This window comes from Rhopalosiphum padi, chromosome 1, assembly GCF_020882245.1.
Source record: "Rhopalosiphum padi isolate XX-2018 chromosome 1, ASM2088224v1, whole genome shotgun sequence".
Classification (NCBI taxonomy): Eukaryota; Metazoa; Arthropoda; class Insecta; order Hemiptera; family Aphididae; genus Rhopalosiphum; species Rhopalosiphum padi.
Genome location: NC_083597.1, coordinates 3305478 through 3327783, shown reverse-complemented (window position 1 = coordinate 3327783; position 22306 = coordinate 3305478). Strand labels below are relative to the sequence as shown.

At 38.0% G+C, this 22306-nt stretch overlaps 1 protein-coding gene across 1 annotated transcript in view; it reads right to left on the bottom strand.

The window, feature by feature from the left end:
- LOC132919058 (protein dachsous) overlaps positions 1-22306 on the bottom strand; it is a 126366-nt gene that overhangs the window by 86129 nt on the left and 17931 nt on the right. The window contains exon 2 of the mRNA XM_060980413.1: positions 11243-12990. Coding sequence (XP_060836396.1) covers positions 11243-12955 — 1713 coding nt within the window. The 5' untranslated portion in view covers positions 12956-12990. The remainder of the gene's footprint in view (positions 1-11242; positions 12991-22306) is intronic.

Sequence of the window (22306 nt, the reverse complement as noted above, 5' to 3'; positions counted from 1 at the left end):
GGGTGATATATGCTCCCTCTGATAGAAATCGCCGGTGGGCGGGACTAACGCCGACGAAATGATTATCTCGAATCGACCGCGGAAGCGGTTTTAACGACCAAAAAGGTACAGGTAGGTAGGTCGTAGGTAGCATAGGTAATGAACTTACTAAAAGCGATTAACGCGGCGCGGCGGCATCTTTAGTTCGTACAAAAACCCATTATATACTCGTGGTCGGGAAATTAGTGTGGGGTATACAGGTGCAGCAGGCGAGGGGTACCGTCATTAGTCACGGTTTTTTATTTTCCCGTCGCCAAAACTTAATATACTTATTCGGTGTCATTATATAGATTGCTCGGTCGAGACGGAAAGTATCGAATTTATAGAATTTGTAGGTATATTTAAACGAATTATGTAATATTATAAATTACTTGACCGATTTCAATAAAAGTATAACCAATAGATTAGTGAAGGTTGTTTTATTTTTAACCCCTATAGGTCAATAAAGAGTGGATCACGCATCGATTTAATTTTATTCAACGGAAGTTTCAGAGTTTATTTTTAGAAATATCAAGAAAGTTTAAAGTTTATAAACCTATTACTACAACATTACTATCTTTATTTTTTCCTATTACTTTATATTCTGTTTGTTTACGAGACCGTTATAATATACTTTTTCACATCACATTATATTATTATAATATGCACCCGTGTCCCATACCTAATAGTAATGAGTATCAACAAATTTTCGACGGCACACTCAATGTGTGTGTAGAACACGCGGGTTGCAGCAGCTGCCCTAAGGCAGCTTTACCGCCGGAACGGCTACCGTGCGTGTATTATGCCCTTACCTCCCTCTTGCACTACAATCGATCAATCGCTCACACTCACTCACTCGTCTGCCAATATATAATAACGATATTGTGTTTTAACGTAAAAATACGGAGATTCGCGTGCGTGTTGATATCGCTACTGCGACCGAGCAAGTACATTATATTATAGAGGTATGCAACTATAACGTGTTTAGCGAAAAAAACGACGGCGGTGGTTGCGAACGATTAGATAGCAAACGTGCTATTATATTTGATATAATATATGTATATCGCTATCGCGTGATCGTCGGTGCAGTGGCGTGGTGAGCTCGAAATTGTTTAGCTGTGTAATATTCCATACCAACCCGTCCACCAAAAACCAGATAAAGGCATTTTTTGTCATATTTTTAGCTACTTATATCGTAGTAAATACTAAAATACAATATAGGTAATCAATGTTTAATTATTATCCATTGCAGACCATCTCACCCTCCTACATATCATCCATAAAATGAAATCTGAAGTTGCTATTTCTAGATTATCCCTTCGGATGCTATCGGGGTATACCAGTGGTGGAGGATCGGTGCCGGATCGGGAACAGGTGGAGAAAATTATTGAAATTGAAATAATTAAAAATCTTGGAAACGTATAATAACCTACCTGCAATAAGTACCTATATAGTGACTCCGACGAGACATTTTGGCGTGTATAATATAATATTAATACAATATAAAAAAAAAAGTTTATAATATTATTATAATATAAATTATACGCGGGTTTGTGTGTAATACGTCGTCGAATGGCACACGGACACTTCAAGGTTATCTGGATTTATACATCGTGAGTCGCGACCGCGCGCGCTGCCGGGACCGCCTAGCCGTTTCTTCTGTTTATTCAAATACCTCCGCGAGTCGACCTGCACGCGCACGCGCGCACCCACCGCCCGACTTGCCATTGTAATACTATTATATAGGCCTCTCGCGCACTACTGCCGTTTTCCATCACGTACAAGAGTAATATAATATTATCATGCGACTACCGCCGCTGAATCGGCGACGATTTGACGACCGCGGTGATGGCCGGTCTGCGGACTATACGCCGTAATATTATTATTATTATTATTATTATTACGATTGTTATTTGTTTGAACCTGGTAAGACGTCAAATCCGATAGTCGCTAAATATGGATAAAGGTGTTATCGCATTCATACATAGAACGATTAATTAGGAACGGACGAAATATATCTAAAAAATACAAAAGCAAATGAAGTAAAACAATATTTCTTATTATAATTTACACTAAAAGCTCACACAATGCTAATTAAAAAAATTGACCAGAAAATACTGAAAAAAAAAATGCAAAATAACCTTTAAGTACCTATATGCTACACAAAACGATTTAGATTTATACTGGATGCATTGTTTTGGGCACCCAAATATGTATATTGATTTATGTATTATACCTATATCATATAAAATCGGCGGAGGTCGCAGATGAAAAGTACAAAATATTTTAGACACTAGTTTATGACCCCGCTGAGAATAAACGTTTATTAAATATTCGTTTTTATACTTTTTGCAATCATTAATTAAAAACAAACAGCAACGACTCATAATATAAAAACTTTCTTCATGACAATTGTTACGAAGAAATCAAATACATACCGCCAAAATGGATTCAATGTATAGGGTAAACGAGACGATTGGTTTAAGGGAGGTCTTATTATACTTGCACAATATACAATATAATAATATAATATAATATTTATGGTTGATCCTAAACTGCAAAATGATGACGATGATGCTACAGGTGCTGCTGCGGGTGGCGTGAGGAAGGGTAGGACTAAAAGAGAGGAGAAAAAATTACATTAAAAACCAGATTGGAAAGCCTGAGGCGGATACCACTAAATAATAATAACATCATATTGCAGTGATTGGATTTGTATCTCCGCCACCTCGTCCTCCGCCCAAAAGGCCGGTGTACCGTTTCGCATACCCTACCATTAGAACGCTTCTAATTATTTTCCTATCTAATGTTATTAGTTACGTATTCGGTGGCGAAGATATCGCAAAATTTTTCATTATTATTATTAGGTATGATCAAGTAGCAAACTATACTATATTCGCGTGTATATACTTATAAAATATAATATAATATATTAAAACCGGAATCGATCTATAAATAATGTATTATAATATAATATAGTATAAGATGTACGCCCTACAAAACATATGTGATATACACGAAACATAGTCTACTCATAAAAATAATGGATAAGACGAAAAAAAGTCCGTTAACGAACCGAAAACCTCTATTCATGACGCGCGATGCACCAGCTATATAGGTATATGTATAAATATATATACTTATACGAATGTAGTGCCCCCGCGTGCAGATGTACCTACATAGATAAACGCTTGCGAACTGCACACACACACATGAATACACTAACTAGTTTATGTGTATAGGTGTGAAAACGATTACGCGGCCGTTGCATTCTTATGCGACCGGATAAAACGACCACGTCGGTATATTGGCTACACAGTATATATATGTATGCAGCGATGCACTGCTGCACGGTCGGTCGGTCGCCCTGCGCGCAGTCGCGACTTGCGATCCGGCACATATTACAGGTATTATATTATATATATATACATAATATATAATATACCTACACACTGCACTGCACATGTGCAGACCATGGCTATCATGCGATCATCTCACGTATTAAGTAATTTATAGATAAACCGTTTTCTGCAGTGCAGCGCTATTGAGATGATCGCGCACCAGATAACCGCATCGCTCGTAATCACTTTCACGATTCACGCCGAGGCTATTAATCTAAATAACGAGTTTTGCCCCTCAAATCGCGCGGCGGATATAAGTGTATATATATTATGTACACGGCATCCGCGACGAAGCGACATCTACGATATTTGCAGTGTCGTACACTCACACACACATACATACATTTGTAGATCGTCCATAATACGCACTGCGTGTTCGCCGCCACTGGGCTTGAAAGGCGGTGACTGTGGTGCAGATCTCTCGGATTTATAGATGACGACGCACGACCCCGCGACGTTATTGTGATGGCTATACGTATATAATATGTAGTGACGTATACGACATATATATGCATATATTGGGACTGAGATATGCATGTGCAATAGTTCAATGCAATTGCATGCTGTACCTATGTATAATAGTAATGATACTATTGTATCCACCCTATATATCTTATAAGTTGCACGTGATCGTTACCTAAAACGCAATGAGTTGCTGCAGTTATAATGCACGGGTATATAGTTATCATATTATATTAATGACACGAGATACGGCTATTATTATTATAATAATAATATGAAGATATAACTGTCGTCGAGACGTTGCGCGAGACCGGCGGATGCTGCTGCTGCTGCAACTGGTGGTGGCAACCGCGCGCGCGTTCGCACATAACCGGTCCAATGACATTATTACCGCCGTTTCCCCCAACGTTTCTCTCGCACCCGTCTACATTATTATTCTTAAAAAATATCATTTTTCATTCAATTTATGTAATATATTTATACACATGTTAAGATCGACCGGAGAAAAATCACACTCGCGAATTAACTGCAGGCATCTGCTGCCGCCGACACCACGTCACCAGTTTTTAATACGATAATCGCTATAGTATATATATATATGATATATCCTGTACTCTACCCGACTTATATACGCGCCGCACATATTATAATAATACATAAATCCACGTCAGACACAATATATAAATTTATAATTATTATACGTATAGGGTGATCCTTTTGTCACGGTAAAACTGGTAAAATATATTATTTTGAAAATGCAAACATTTTTATGACATTTTATTCAAAACGTTTAAAAACATAACTTATTAGCTATTTAAAATTTAAATTTTTCTACGTTTATCTATAACTAATTAGTACCCATTATAATCGTTCTTAAAATATATAATTGGTATTTTGTATAAGGATAATGTATTACGACGAATAAGATTTATTCTGCTGAAGTATGTATTATACATCGACGATGACTGCTGCTGTAACACCGCATCCATTTCTAACCATAACGATACGAATCGCATATCATCATAATATAGGTATAACATGTATATTTGATGTGCCACAAGGTTAGCTAATTATTATTAGTTGCGTGACATATTATTTTGCGCGCAATGTTTTCATAATTTTTTTTTCCACGGCATACGATGGTTCAGTGTATATATATATACTATACTTTATAAATACCTAAACCATTTATATAAATATATATATATATTATACAATATACATGTAATATATATATATATATCTTGCTCATTCGTATAGGTATATTTAGTTTCCTCGCCGGTGACATGGATGGAAAGTGGGTTGGGGTGAATACGTCTACGTGCTCATATAATATTGTGTGTGTGTGTATATATATGGAGCTGCTGTTGATGCTGTGTGGTCGCGCGCGCTCAATGAAAGTCGTCGATTGATTGGTTTCGATTCCGTCACGTAAGCGCGCTGGTAATTAACGATATAGCCTTGATCGAAATTTTAATATTCATGTCCCACACTCGTTTGCTATATAATAATATTATACATACATACATATATATTATATATTATATATATGCGTGCGTATATATAAATGTGTGTGAGAGCGCGCGTCGCACAGAGATATACGACGTCCGCCGATAAATATTTCTTCTTATTATTATTTTTCATTTCATAAAATGACACATATTATTATTGCGTATTTACCACGGTTATCCTGTATATGTCTGTGGTAATACAATATCGTATTATGTATACATCAGCTTGAAGCGAAAACAGGTGCGTTTTATTATTATTTTTTTTTTCTTCATATCGTTATGTTCTTTTGCGCAATCTAACGGAACGCGCGAGCGGAGGCCGGAAACCACTTGCGCGTATAGCTTTATTATTATTATATTATATTGTCCATTGAACTTTTTTCTATCAGCAAAACGTGTACACACATACACTGCACACTCGTATGTATAAATATGGAGAACGAGTTGGAGAGAGAGAGCTGAGGCAAGCGTAGCATAGAGAGCCAGTCGCGCAACCCCACGACACGATTTTCTGATCTAAGCCCACGCGCGTTCCATTACATATATTATTATAATATAATATTATTTTCGTAGTCGCCATTGCGAAACACGGCCGGGTAAAAAAAGACGATTTATGGATAAAATTATTTACGTTGAACCGTATTTCTCATATTTTTATATGCCGATCGTGGCGTATTGCGGGTTGTATTTCGAACGGAAAAAAACGCTTTGACGTGAGTCTTATTTATTTATTTTTACTTTTAACACCCGTAAAATAATAACAACATCATTAAACGCGTTCTATTCATTTTATTATATTCCCGACTTGCGCGCGCGCGCGCCGTCCACTCTACGACTACGAGAAGTCTACACGGGACCGACTGCACACAGTATGCGGTCACCGGTATCGATAAATTATGATGACAATTACCGACAGATCTACCTTGGGTGGCCAATGGAGCTTAGCAGTTTATTTAATTTAAATTTAATAAACACGCAGTGAGTTCGATCTACTATAGTATACTATATCGTGCATAATAGATAGATAGGTATTGGTACTCACCCTATCTACACATACTTTTTGCAGTTCTTACATCGCACGTGTCTCATCGCACATATACCTAACCATTGCAACACGCGTTTAAATATACAATAATAATAACGATAGACAGTTATCTACGAATGTTTACAGACTCGTTCACTTTTTACCGTCTCTCTCTCTATATATATATATGTATACATACTATTACATTATGTACACGCACACACGATATATATAAATACAATATTATAATATCTTTGGCGATAATTTTTCGCCGATACGCGGTGCAACGAGGAGCAACTGCACGCTGTAGTTTACTTGCACACATCACGCTCGCTATGTGCACATGTATATCGATTTTATACGTAAACTTATATATTTATATGTATAATATATGCACGTACCTATATTAAAATACGACGCGGCAGACGACGACGACTAAAACTATACGACAGCGATGACGACGGGGACCCATGCGGCGAGACCCGGTCGTGATATATATTCACCTGCAAGTCCGACCGACCGACACATCGCCGCCCCCTCGGTGTAGTCTCGTTTTGCGTGTATACCAGTTTTTAAGACTCTCCGTGCAGTATTTAATATTTATATATATATATATATATTATATACTGTAAGATATGAAATATAATCGTCACCCTGGACTGCAGTTTAATGAGCGAAAAGAAAATCACAGGGGCGGTACACCTTGCGCGCGATGCCTGTCTGCAGTGATTCTCGCTGCACCAGCATACTATAATAACATTAATATTATTATAATGTATACGCTGCAGCAGTCCAACACCTCACGACGGTCGAAATCGCTTTCTATACACGCACAAATAAAAGAACTCCAAACCCGCACGTATATCATGTGGTCGGATTTTCGTAATCTCTTCATAGTTATCCCCATAACAGCAAATCTTAAGCCAAGAGTAACATGCACTTGCACCCACCTGTTCTATACCGAATTGTTTGTGCGCGCGCGCGCGCGTGTGTGTGTGTGTGTGTGTGTGTGTGTGTGCGTGTGTGCGTGTGTGTATCCCTATAATATTATTATATGCATCGTGGTACAACGAAGTTTTACGGGATCGCGCGCTGTTCATATTATGCTTCTATATACTTGCAGCTACATATAGGTACATATGTACATTCAATATTGGTATAATATATAACAGCGATACAAGAATTCGACGAGAATATGTACATTCTCATTGACCATATTATATATATATTATATTATATTATGTATATATAAGTATACTATTATATTCTACCGAGTCGGGTATAACATTTAAATACGCGCCGCGTGGTATATCTATATATAATATTATATACCTATGCTATACAATCGAAGATATGTAGGTATACGCGCATAATAAATACGTCGCGAACGTAATATAGAATTCCAAAGTCAGTCACGATCGCTGCATATAACGCGCGACTACTATATAGATGTACCCGTGTCGCGTCGTGTACTTGCGAGTTTATTTATATATATACACACGCGTGTTAGTCGTATATATAAAATAGGTAGGTACACATCGCGAGTTGGCCCAGCGCAGGGCTGGTAGTACTGCAAAAACGGTTCGGATGGCGTTTAAGTCTCTCGCTGGAGACCTCGGCGGCGCGCGGTCGGCACATATCCACTTGCTGCTGCAGGAATGTCGTAGTCGCGGGAACACTACACACACACACAAATACACGCGTCCGTGTATAATATGATGTCGTAATAATATTATAAACGTGCAGAATTGGCGATCTACCCGGAATGGTTTAAACTCTAATAATATATTATATATTATTACCTACTATAGGTGTGGTTGTGGCAAAATGGGACACGAGCACATTAAACTTATATTAATAAAGCCTAAAATGGACGTAAACGATACCAGCGAAAAACGTCAGCTGGTTGCTAATATTTTATATCTCCAAAAAGGATTTATCGCGGTTTATTAGCGATCGTTTCATGGAAAACAAAAGCATGCGTTTAATAACGAGCCGATATCGACCGGACGTGGCATTGTGATTTATGTACCTATAGCTGGCGGCTTGAGGAGGGACCGTGCACCATATAGATTGCAGTTGTAGTGTACCCACACCAGCGATTGCGGACGATTATTATTACTATACAACGAATCTGCACTATCGATCGTAGTCGTGTGATCTACTACTGCGGTATATTATATAATATAAATATTGTCTATTTGTTATTGTGGATTATCGCGTCGTCACGCAGTATATTATATTTATACGATAATATATATATATACTATATCAAATACAATGGCGTGGGCGTTTTCGGCAGGCCACCGCGGCGACAGCAGCGTGCTGCACTGGATAAAGTATCTTCTCTTTATTATATTATAATATATACTACACCGGTGGCGCTAACTGGCTAACCGATAATAGGCGACGTGCATAGAAGTACTTGGATAGAAATATAGCTAGAAAATAGCTTCCTTTAAAGATAATAACTAATAAATGATTGTTGTAGGTCATAACTATAAATAATAAATACATATAATATTATGGTAACTTTTAAACAAAATATTGTTGGAGTGCAAATAAAAATAAGTACACAATTTTACAAAAAAAGTCGATGATGATAAAATTTTCATCTAGAAATTTATTTTTCTTATTTTCTTAAAGTAATAATTCACAAATGCTAATATATATATATACTAATAAATGTATGACATACAGAATGACTAAAAAAAAATCACTCTTATTATGTCTTTTATAGCGTTCATAAGATAAGATAATTTTTCCGAACTCAGAAGGTGGCTTTGATGTACAATAAAGTATTTTTAATATTAGTCCCTCGAAAATGATGACAACATTTCTGACAAAGGCGCCACTCGGTAGATATAAAAACAATTTATTATATTATATATTATTATACTTTGATATTGATGCAGTCGGTAGTGATAGCTAAAACAAACATGCACCTTATTCCATCAGCACATCTGCAGCTATTTCTCATACATACATTTATATATATATGTACATGAGAAATAGCGCATCGTATATACTGCAGGAGTACAGCGCATTGTGTTCTATTATATATTATTTACGCGTTTATAGACTTCCATTAAAATTCCGCGTGAACCCGATAAACAACGCGAGGGCGCCCGGGAGAGAATAAAGTGCAAAGTGTGTCACTATATTATATATTAAATGTTTCCCATATATTATATATTATATTGCAGGTAGCGCTGACAATAGGGTAGGGGACGCGTGCGCGTATAGCTCTCGGGGCGCCGCTCGCCTGTGCCGTATAAACATTATTATATATAACTAGGTAATAATATATAGGTAATATATCGACGTCGTGGATATACACCGTGCGATTTACGATCGAGATCTACGGCGGTGGCGATGATCGGCAATGTGAGTATATTATACATTGTGTACCGCCCGCGCTAATAACAATCGTCACCGTGTCATTTTTATAATAATAATAATATTATATTGCGCGCTGCACCATCGTCGGTCTTGTGATCTATCGATTCGGATCGACAATGTATACGATGATAATAATAGTAGTAATAATAATAATAATAATAGTAGTAATAATAATAATAATAATAATAATGATAATAATATCGTATGTTACCTATAGGTTGTATATATACAATCTCTCATAAATGTCGCGTATATAATAATAAAACGGCGGCACCTCCTCTCGAGTGCCCGATAAATAGGTACGCCCATCGCGGCGAGCACACAAACATTGTTTGCAGAGTAAAGTTTACGACCGCGGTCGCGGGCACGGTCGATTACGGTTTAATTAAACTGGTTGCATTCCACTCCCGACACAGACGCCGCATAATATGTGGTACGTAAGGTACCCACAATGAAACGCGCGCGCGTATATTATAATCACAGTATCATTCGATTCGACTATATGGGTGTATAATACTATTATTATTATTATTTATATTACTATTATTATTATTATTATAAGCTGTGCGAGCATATAAATCTCGAAAAACGGTCGACGGCTGCAAACGGGTTCTCGCCACGATGACGAGTACGATAATTACAATAATAATAATAACACTACCGCCTATAACAATAACGTCCGTCGTCGTAAAAGTTAAAATTCGTTTCATGTATACTCACTACTCACACGACAGTTATATCCATAAATATATATAATAGTATAGTGATAAAAACGTCAAAAACTGCACACCCACAAACCTAAATATTTTATGATGTATAACACATCGTTACAATCGATCTATACAGTATTTTGTCAAAAAAGTGTAGTTATATACCGCAGGGTTGACAATTTACGTAGATATTATTTTAATTATCAGTGATTATAAAATATATATCGAACAACTAGATATTCATATCGCATTTAATTCTATATACAACGTGACTGACGAGAACCTGACGTTTTTCAGGTTTTAACTCCATTCAGTAGGATGGACACCTCTAATCCAAAATAATATTTCACAATTCACAAATTTTGCCCATTACAAAAAATTTTAAGTATTAAATTTCAATAACCAGTAAAAAATAACTGAGTACTGTTAATTTAAAAAACGTCAGGTTCCCGTCTGCATTCCAGTGTTACTTAACGTAAAAAATAGCACATTTTGTGTATTTTTAAAAACACGTTTTATTTTTCTGTTTAGTCTTTCTTATATATTTTTATCAATATATAAATTTTTAATATATGAGTATTTAATTTAATTTAGCAATATATTATTATATTATGTTCAAAAATTGCTCTCCCGCTACAAGCTTTCGCTAGGATTCTGACTTATTGCTAAAGCCCTATATAATATATATAAATAACACAAACATGAAGCACTTACCTTGAGAACACACGATCCGACTGCTCTATCTTCGGACACGTCTACGTTGTAAAAGCTCTGGTCGAATATCGGCTCGTTATCGTTGAGGTCGTGTATGGTCACGTGCACCGTAGTGGTGCCGGTCAGCTGTTGCGGCCGGCCGTTGTCGACGGCCAGCACGACGAACGTGGGCTCGGGATCGCGCTCGCAGTCCATCCGGTCCCGGGTGGTCACCACGCCGGTCAACGGGTCCACCTGGAACCACAGCGGCGGCGGGTCACGCATCTTGTACGTGAGAGCCGCGTTTTCACCCTCGTCCTCATCGGTGGCCATCACCCGGGCAACGGACGTGCCCGGCTCGGCAGTCTCCGACACGCTGGCCCAGTACTCAGGAACAGCGAACACTGGCCGGTTATCGTTGACGTCCGTTACCAGCAGATGGAACGTCTTGGACGCGTGCAGCGGCGGGCTGCCCGTGTCCGTGGCGATTACGCTCAGCGTGTAGTTGGGCCGAGACTCGCGATCTAACGGCAGCGCTACGATCACCAGATAGATGATGTTGTCCTGCGTGGTAAGCCCGAAATGGCCGTCGCCACCTTGCAACGTCACGTTCACGTCCGAGTACTCCTGTTTCGAGTCGGGGTCGTGGACGGATATGCGTGCGACGAACTCGCCGGGTTGCGCGCGTTCCGAAATTTTCGGCGTCGCGTCGTCGCTCAGGAATATCACGTTGATGTCGGGCTGGTTGTCGTTGACGTCGGCTACGCGCACCGTGACGAACGCCGTCGTCTCCAGCGGCTGATCGCCCCGGTCCTTAGCCACCACCACCAGTTCGTGCACCTCGCGCGTCTCGTAATCTAGCGGCCGGTTGACCGATATCACGCCCGTATGCCTGTCCACCGCGAAGTAGCCCTCCTTGTCGCTCTGCCGCCGGCTGATGGAGTACTCGACCACGCCGTTGTCGCCGTCGTCCACGTCGGTGGCGTGCACTTGCAGTATGCTCGTCGACACGGTAGCGTTCTCCGGCACGGTCGCGTAGTACCGGCTTTGGTTGAACGTGGGCTGGTTGTCGTTCACGTCCAACACCGTCACGTTCACTGTCATGGCGCCCTTGAGCGGTGGCAAGCCGCCGTCGTACGCCTCGATCACCAAGTGATAGGCGGCCGTTGTCTCTCGGTCCAGGTAACCATTGATCTGCAGGTCCAGGTATAGCACGTCGTCTTTTTCGCGGTGCGACGACAGCCTGAACGCGTTGTTCACGTTACCGGCCACGATCGCATACCGTTGCGTGTTGTACGGGCCCAAGTCCAAGTCCCGCGCCGGGTTAAGTGTCCGTTTCGTGTCCCGCGGCGTGTTCTCCGGGAACTCGACGTGCATGGACGGGCTGGGGAACGTGGGCGCGTTGTCATTTTCATCGATCACGCGCACCACCACGCGCACGTTTTCGCCGCTCAATGGTATCGCCACCAGCGTGTACGACGCGCGCGTCTCCCTATCCAGTGGCACCCGCGTCCTGATCTCGCCGGTGTTCTGTTCTGCTATCAGGTCAGTGTCTACCGCGCTGCCCGGTACCGGCACGATCAGGTATGGCGGTCCGCTATCTTTGGACCCGTCTCCGATGAAACCAATCCGGGTGCCGACCGGCGCCGACTCCGACACGTCCAGGTGCCGTTCGTGTTCGCCGGCCACTGCGGCCACTGCCGCCAACAGGCACAACCATTGCGGCAGGCCCATCGCCGTCGTTCAATTACCACCGCATAGTCGGCCACCTAAAAGCAATCAATTCAATACATCAATACATTGTTATTTTAATTTGTTTAAATAATACTATTGGCTAGATTAGGTAATACATGTAACATCACGCATCGTACGGCAAGACGGCTAATCTATAACAATTTTTTTTGGAATTTTATTGATTCGATCAAAGACAACGTTGCCTTATATATTTATATATACATATAAATAAGAAATATTATCGATTTTCGTAAACAGCCTATAGGGGTTGAAAAACGAAGCGAAGAACACTTATCAAGACTCAATAGGAATGTCTGTGCCTATGAAACATTTCGTGCCAATTGTTTCAGTATAGTTTTAAAGTCTACAAACCTCATACACAAACGTGTATTCATTTTTATATAATATATACATAGAAATGTATACGAAGTACACGGCGTGCAGTACAGAGAGTAATCCGCTGCATGACGAGATCGGGGCTTTGGTCGTAGTCTACATAATAATATATAATACGATCATCATATATGCTATATAGCTAATGTATCCAATGTTGCCGCAGACGAGACTGAATGAGAAAAATATATCGTTCAAAGAACAAGTCAAAGAAAAAAAAAGTTGTGATGATGCAAGATTAGATTTTGATGACGGCGACGAGGAGAACAATGAGATAGGAGATCGCTTTCAAATTTAAAACTTCACACTTGTCAACTGACTCGTATTTTCATATATATGTATATATATGTATATTATAATAGGTCGTCCTATATACGATTGTTATTATCTATATATTATCATCATCAATCATCATCATCGTCATCGCCGTCATCTGACCACAGGACTGACTATATTTTGTGCATTTCCGACAAATCTTTTTTCGATTTTTTTATTCAAATATTTTATTCGTTCCAATGATCCCGAAAGATAGAATTATAATAAAATATTAGTATTAGTCGCAACCATACTGTATTATACACGAGTTTTCGCGCATCGAGTGAATTTCGTTCTACCTATCTAATTTCGACGACCTGACACATATAAGCGTATTACATTATAGTAATCGCTTCGGCCTGAGATTCGATGCGATATATATATTATTATAATATGTACACGCGATGAGAGACACGATTCCGGGAAGAATAATATTTATCGTGTTTGCCAACGTATGTATGTGTGTGTATGAGATGTCCCAACAAATAACTCAATTCTCGTGAAACTGGAATATAAATTATTCAGCGCAAACGTTTGATATAGGTATAGTATTTTCGCGGTCGTTATCAATTACACACATACACCACACACACACACACGTCATATAAATCGTTTAATTATACCATCAGTACACGACCGATCTGCGACTCAAAAAAAAGAGATTAGCAATGATATAGATACGCAAAGATCGCTAGTAAACTGTTATTATATTTCTTGTACGACGATAATATCGTTTTATTATTCCGTTTTCGATTCGATTTCACAGAATCACACACGAACAGTTAAAAGTGCCTATTTTACGACGATCCGCGATTGTGCGCGTTTAGTGCCGCAGTGTAGTCGTCGACTTACCGTCGATTATTTAACGTAATAATAATTATTATATTGACCTATATAATGCACAGACGCGATATTTCGTGTTTAATCATCGTGTACAAAATAACGGTAGGTACACGCACACACACATGTATATGTACTACAGTGATAATTCGCCGAGTGACGAGCCTACTGCGCGTGTTTATTTATTTTTTTCACATATTATGCGCGTCGTGTTCGTATAGTATTATATTAATATACACGTAGAGGCGTTACGTGATATCAAATTCGTGTAGGTATATGTATATAATGTAGTCGAAGCAAAACAATTACACTGCGGCACGCCGCTGACCGTAGGAAAACCCCTCCCCGCGGTCACCATTTTCACCACTCAAAACTACTGATGAATAACAATTATTATCCTTTGCCCTGTTATTATATTATCATTATTATTAGTATACTTGACAGACCGAACACCGCGCGTATTTACTGCAGGTACCTACATGCATACATACCTATACCTAAACACGTATAGAGTATACACGTTCGCCTGAAGATGTGTCTTTCTCTAATAATATTATTACTTCCAATCACTATATTTCAGTCATCATTGTGCATATCATTATTATTACCACTATTTTACGGAATTCACAATTACTGCAACAGTGGCAGGGGGGGGCGACAGTAGTGGCGTCTAATGCCTAATTATATATTTAACATTTTAAAACCGATATATTAAAATATAGTTGCAGTTACACGAATACTCGGCGGAAATCAATTATTCATTTCAAAAAATTGGTCATAACGACTATGAAAAATAAATAAGTTCCGTCAAACTACATGTACTGCACATAAATATTCCCAAACGCCATATTTCTGGCGAGAATGCGGGATAACCATGTCATATGCGTTATTATGTATATAATAATATACATAATATTATATATCTACTTGAATTATGATTTATGTACTAATTAAGCATAATATGCTTATGTTTCGCTTATTAATAATATCATCTAAACCATATAAATGCACGAGCACGCCCTATCGTTGATCGGAAATCAACGACTAAATGTATACGACAATGGTTATGAATAAAAAAACAATATTATTCGCTTAGAATTTGCCAAGATATAGCTTACAAACAATAAACTATATGATATTGATATGGACCTGGTTTCTGTGTACGGCTCACGCGGTGATTTACGCGTATTCCGAGCGGCAATATTATTATGCGTCCTCCTTTCTAAAAATTGTGTGTTATATTCAATATATTCCCATAAAACTTGAAAATTTAGTTTCAAGAAACTTTCTCTTTTAAAAATTCACGATTTTCCGACGGAGACGCTTTCACATCGTACTAATAAAACGAAAAAGCGCCGTATTATACCAACAATTAGTGCGATAATTTGTTTCCGTTCGTGTCCCGCGATTATACGTAGTTATGGATTATGAAGATTACGTATCATTATAGTTATGTACACTTACTAAACAACTACAGCCGCAGCTTTTGCATCATGCGCGTCGTTATTGCATAACACATATAAATGAAAATTATTCCGTTTTTGATATTACATGCTCAAGGTACGTTTCACACGCGCGGATCCGGGTTAATTATAAATATAGACAAACATAACGATATTATACATTAATTGAACATCATCATCGGACGATAGTTCGTGACCAGACGCACAGTTCCTGGGTGCCAACTGTCCATATAGAAATAGTTAAGACCTGTAGCAGTTAATCGATTTTTACGTGAACCGTCGGTATAGACACGCTGTATCTCGGTGTGAGGGAGTGCAGAGAGAGTGGTGTGGTCCATTATTGATATGGCGATGTGTAACTATATTATCGGCTTGTGAGAGAGTCTAAATACAGACGTATGCATATAATATATTGTAATAACGTTATACATTTATAAGTATATATAAATATATATAGGAACAAGGAAACGGTACATAATTTTAATAATAAATATCGGAATTTCGATAGATGCGCGATGAATATTATTCTACGACAAACTGGTTTCGAGACGAAAATCGTAATTCACTATATTATTATATTATATCGGCGGCGGAGTAAGACGAAATCTTTAATGCACTATACATGTTATACATAAAAGACACGTTTCTAGCCCGAAAATTCAAACGCTCGCTGTACACACGGCCGTAATAATATTAATGATAGATTATATTCCTAACGGTCACTACAACTCTAATTAACAAAACATAAATAAGTAGCATTGTAATATTATTATTGAACATTGGTATTTAAATGATAGAAGAGAAGTAATGACTCGACAAGACAGAGATCGATTCTTTCCGGACAACAACGAATTACTGCAATATTGTGCAGTATGGATATAAATAATAAGAATAATACGAGTACTTGTCTTGTGGTGTTTAAAAAAGAAATAATTTATGGAAATCAAGACAATTAATCAATGTAAAAAAGGTCATAATACAATTATTTTTCACTAGAAGATATATTCATAATGCTCTAAATAAGACACTCGAGTGATGCAAACCCAATGATTGAGTATAGTTTACATTTTATCATAAACTAACAAGCCATAGTTAGATGCCGAAGAAGAAACCCAGGAACATCCCTCGGCAATCAAATGAAACATCAGAAAGTCAACTAAACGACGACAAATAAGCTCTCAGCTTTCCGTTTCTTCTTTGAAGAGATTTCAATTTTTAAAAAAGTAATATTTTTTAAAATAAATATGTATTTTATTATAACACGTATACATTTGAGAATTCCTTTGAAGCGTTATCTCGTTTCTCTGTGCCGCACAATACAGTATATTCATCATATACTGTGTACTCACGATTGACACTAAATATTTCGTTATTGGACGGGGCGTGTGCCGAATGGAAGCAGCGGCGAGAACGACGATAATAAGGGTACAAGTAGAGAGAACACAAAGAGTCTGCGGAGTGATGAGCCAAGATATTTCGGTCAGCTACTTTTTAATACATAGAAAGATCTACTTGCACTGCTGCAGTGACGTTTGTGTGAGCGAGAGTATGCTATAGCATCCGTACCTGCCTATATGGCTATATATGTATAACATTATATTGTATTTCGTTGGCCGACGCACACTGACCGCGCCGCATAATATAATAATAATATTATAACGACGAACTATTCGTTCGCCAACGATGGCGCGCGCGTTATAATAACATTTCCAGTCGGAGGTTTTATATATTATATAGAACCACAGCTACTCTATAATTATTGTCAATGAAAACTCGCACAGCAAACGAGATAATTATTTTAACTAGCAAACATAATTCCCGTGTCGAAAAAACAATAGACCGAACGATTTTTACCGTCCGACCATACCTGTGTATATATTAATGTATATTATAAATATACAACCCGTGCAGCATACGTAATGTTATTATTACGCGTATTATAGGTATAATGGGTACGCGCGAGGATAATGCTGCTAGCTGCTGCTGTTGCTGCCTCCGCCGTTTAAACGAAACCATATTCTTTTTCACCATAATATTATCTATCGTTATAAATACGTGGTTCGTTTTTTTTTTTTTTTTTTGTCAGCAATAATGAGATTTGTTTTAAACGATCGAGTGAAACGTGAATACGTATATTATATTTTTACGACATGAACCCCGAGGACGTGACTATACCGCGTGGAGGCGGCTAGGTATATAGCATATAAAATATAAAAATATATACGTAGGTATTATTATAACGAAATAGGTACGTTTTGAAAACGAAAAATTTCGTTCCAGAAAAGCGGATCGGAAGTGCCCAAACCTATAATACCTTTAACGACAACGATTTATCGTGCGTTATACCATAGGACATAGGTAATACGGCGGAAACGGCGAAGATAACGCACGTATGGTATACCGGTGCACGTATAGACATATATACCTATTATATTATTGTATTAATATGTTAAGCATCACTGACTGCTGCTGTGGCTCGGCCGGGTGACTACGAAGACGATGACGACGTTAGGTATATAATATGACAGCGCGGTAATTGAAATAAAAATAAAATAGTAGGTATTTAAATGTAGAATCTAGGAAACTCGTTCCGTCGCGTTTTATTTTTCTCTATAGGGTCGCGTGGTGTGCAGTCCACTATTTGAAACCCATTTCCGTCGGTCTTTTCTTTGCTGACGCGACGGTACAGCGAGTTCCTATGCGACGATGACACACAACACAATAAAATCGATTACTGCGATGCACTTGCAGCTAGAGACAGCGACGGTCGGCCGCCGGACACCGTGCTTAAGACACGGGAAATTGGACACCGGCGTAATCGGTTTTTCAATTTTCCACTAGCAACACGTCACACCGCATAAAATATGATATTATATATGTATATAATGTTTGTGTGTAAAATAATCGTAAGCCCGAGTACCCGGTAAAACATCGTTAATATGTGTGCGAGTTTGTGTATATATGCGCTCGTGTGTGTATGTGTGCGACTATGATATTGATATACATGTGCGGCCACCTACACTTTTAATACTCGCCGCACGCGAAAACCGTGTAAACGATATTCCTACGGTCCTATATACATATATTTTGTGGTGGTGTGTGTACTCATGTATTATAATGCACACATACACACACGAATATTATATATATTTATATACGTACGTGCTGAAACGCGATACCCGTCCGGAACAAGCTTTTTCGCCCGAAGCGATGCGCACACATACACACACACCCAAACACTTGATTGTATTTATATATATATATATATATTATTAACTGTTCCCAAAATTGTACACTGTACACACTACTAGGCCGTGTACTTACAATGTAGTACGCGCGATATAATAATACAACGCGAATATATTGTACTATTATTATTATTATTATTATTGTTATAATATACTATTATTTTTTTTTCGTCATAGGTCTGTCGCCGCCGCATTTTGGGGCTCACTGCCGACCGTCGTCGTCAGGAGGCTGTGGCCCCGAACACATCATTAAGTTTACATTTATTTAACGACGGAGCCCCCTGGACTCCTCTGGTACACCGCTGGCCATTTTTTTTTTTACGAACGGAGTGGGCGACCGGCCGACCGGCGGCGGCATCCGGACGAACGGAATTCCTAAACAACCATTAGTGTTAAAATTGGAGGCAATCATCCCGTTCGAAAAATTTTACCTTTTCATTATTATTACACACACAAACACACACATATACATACATACTTATTTACGTACACATACGATCGATTGAAATATTGAATGTTGCAGCTACAGTCGTTTTATATAGGACGTACACGTTATTGTTATATTATATAGACCGCAATACCGCGGGGTACGAGTATACAGTCTACTATATATTATAATATTATGTGTGCAGTGTGTCGGTGAAGGAAACGATATACAACATCATCACTTATCGGTGCATTCTATGTATATTATATATGCGTATAATGCGTATAACTTATACGGTATAACGACCATATTGGTTCGAAACCAAACGGGAAAATGACAAGACAAATTTTTGATTTTCGTTACTCGATGATGCGAATTTTTGTTGGCTGCGTGTGAGGAGAGTAAATATTATTTATATCACACAATAAGTGCGTACACGATAACTGGACAGCGGCAGTGTTGGATGCCCGGTCGTTTCGATTAAAAATAGTAAATTATACACATACGGAAACGTAATAATTTAGGTGGGCATATAGCTATAGTATATAATATGTGTGTGTGTGTGTATATATGACGCCGTACGCGCATTGTGCCACGAGCAATGAGTTTATCGCAATGATTTATGAACTCGAAGATAAATGTAAATCCTATGCTAATTGTTATGGAGATTTGTCGGTAAACGAAAGACATTTTTGAGCCCGACGACCCCGCGCCGCAGCAATACCGCGCACGGCACCGTCGTCTTCTATATATATATTACGCGTATATAGGTGTACGAACCCCGAACCGTCGAGATACCCATAGTATACGGCCCCCGGATCGCGCACGTCGTGTGTTTTAACATATAATAATATTTTAATGTCCAACAATTGACCGGAGATCCATTTAGAAAACTTACATAATATATACCGGCATTTTCTATTATTCAATATTTTTAACTGAAGTATACCCTAATACGTTGTATTAAATAAGCTTTCGCTAAGTGTTGCAAAAATGATGCACAGCTATATTATATTACATACAAATATAAGCAAGCACCCGGCCAACTTATTATCGTCAAAAACTAGTAGGTATATGTATAATATAATATAATATCATAAACGGTGACAGCCGCAACCGTATTGAAAAGATAATAATAATATTATACGGTTTCGTGTGTGCGTATATTATAATACCCGTTGGCTGTAACAGCGATACCTCATTCTATATCTGCGCGTTTATTATAATAAGTGCAACACAAACGTTAATATATCAAAACGAATAATTTAAAAATAAATAGGGCTAGGACATCTATAAAATGTCATGTATTTTACATACATTAGTTAAAACATATAGTTGAGTGATATACATAAAACATAAATGTTTTCCATATCACATTAAGTGTTCACAATTAAAAAAATAATGTTTAATAATCCAATTGGCAATTACTATACTTGAAGATAAATTATAAAATAATTGTTAATTATATTAAGTTATATAACAATTTAAATTAATATATAAGTACACTCAAAACATACATGATTAATAATATGTTGTAAATCACATGCACGTGATATTTTTTTTTTTTTTGTCAAAAAGATTATAATGCATTCATTAAGGATATAATATTTAATAAATAGTTTTCCTAATATTTTTAGGGCATTAAACTCCTTGCCGCAGTTATAACATCGAAGTCGTTTCGATTTTAAATGAAATCAAGATTAACCAAAAGTGAATTCGTCATAAAATAAAAAAACGTAATGAACAATATTTTATAAAAAAATCATAATGCGACCATATAATCTTTTCTTAGTAATTTATACATATGTGCGTATAATGGTATTACACACCGGTTAGTTTACGTTATTAATACAATTATTAGTTATTACTTATTTTCAACATTAGTACCTATATATATATATATGTGTGATATTGGCAGAGATCGATCGTAGAGTAATCGATCAGTATAACATGAAAAATTACTCGTAAACACGATCACTGATGTGAATAGTTCATACGTATAGCTATTTAGGTAGGATTATTTAGGTTTCATCATCCCTTTTTTTCTTTCTCTCAAACGGTAAAATGTAATAAAAATAATATAATATAATAATTATAATGTATAGTTTAGGATACGCGGGTCTCTTCATACACCTAACGGAAGAATACTAGCGTACCTGTATACCTACAATATATCTACCTACTTTTAAACTGACGTGGTTATTATAGATCGGGTCGAATTTTTTTACTTTTTTCACCCGAATTTACGTCGTTTGCGTGGATATAATATATAACTTACTATGTATAATAAGCATGCGCGGGCGGGCGGTACACAAAATAAAAAACTATTTTCGACCATCCTTTTTGCGTCGGTTGGAGAGGCTCTCCAATAAAAAAAAAAATAGGGTTACATTATTATTGAATTTACGTCGGTTTACGTCTTATCTTTCAACGTTCTAAGACTACGCCAAGTATTGTATATATAGGTAGCCATATTTAATTGATCCCGCCTGTACGAGGAGCTGACGGCTGGTACAGGGGTATACTACACCTCAAGGTCGCGTATATCGTAACAATATACGTGTACAGGACGATCGCCACAGAAATTCGTACAAATACCTGGTTTATATACCTCCCCCGGGTTTACAAGCAAGGGTCGGCGATGCGAGCACCTGCACTTTATATA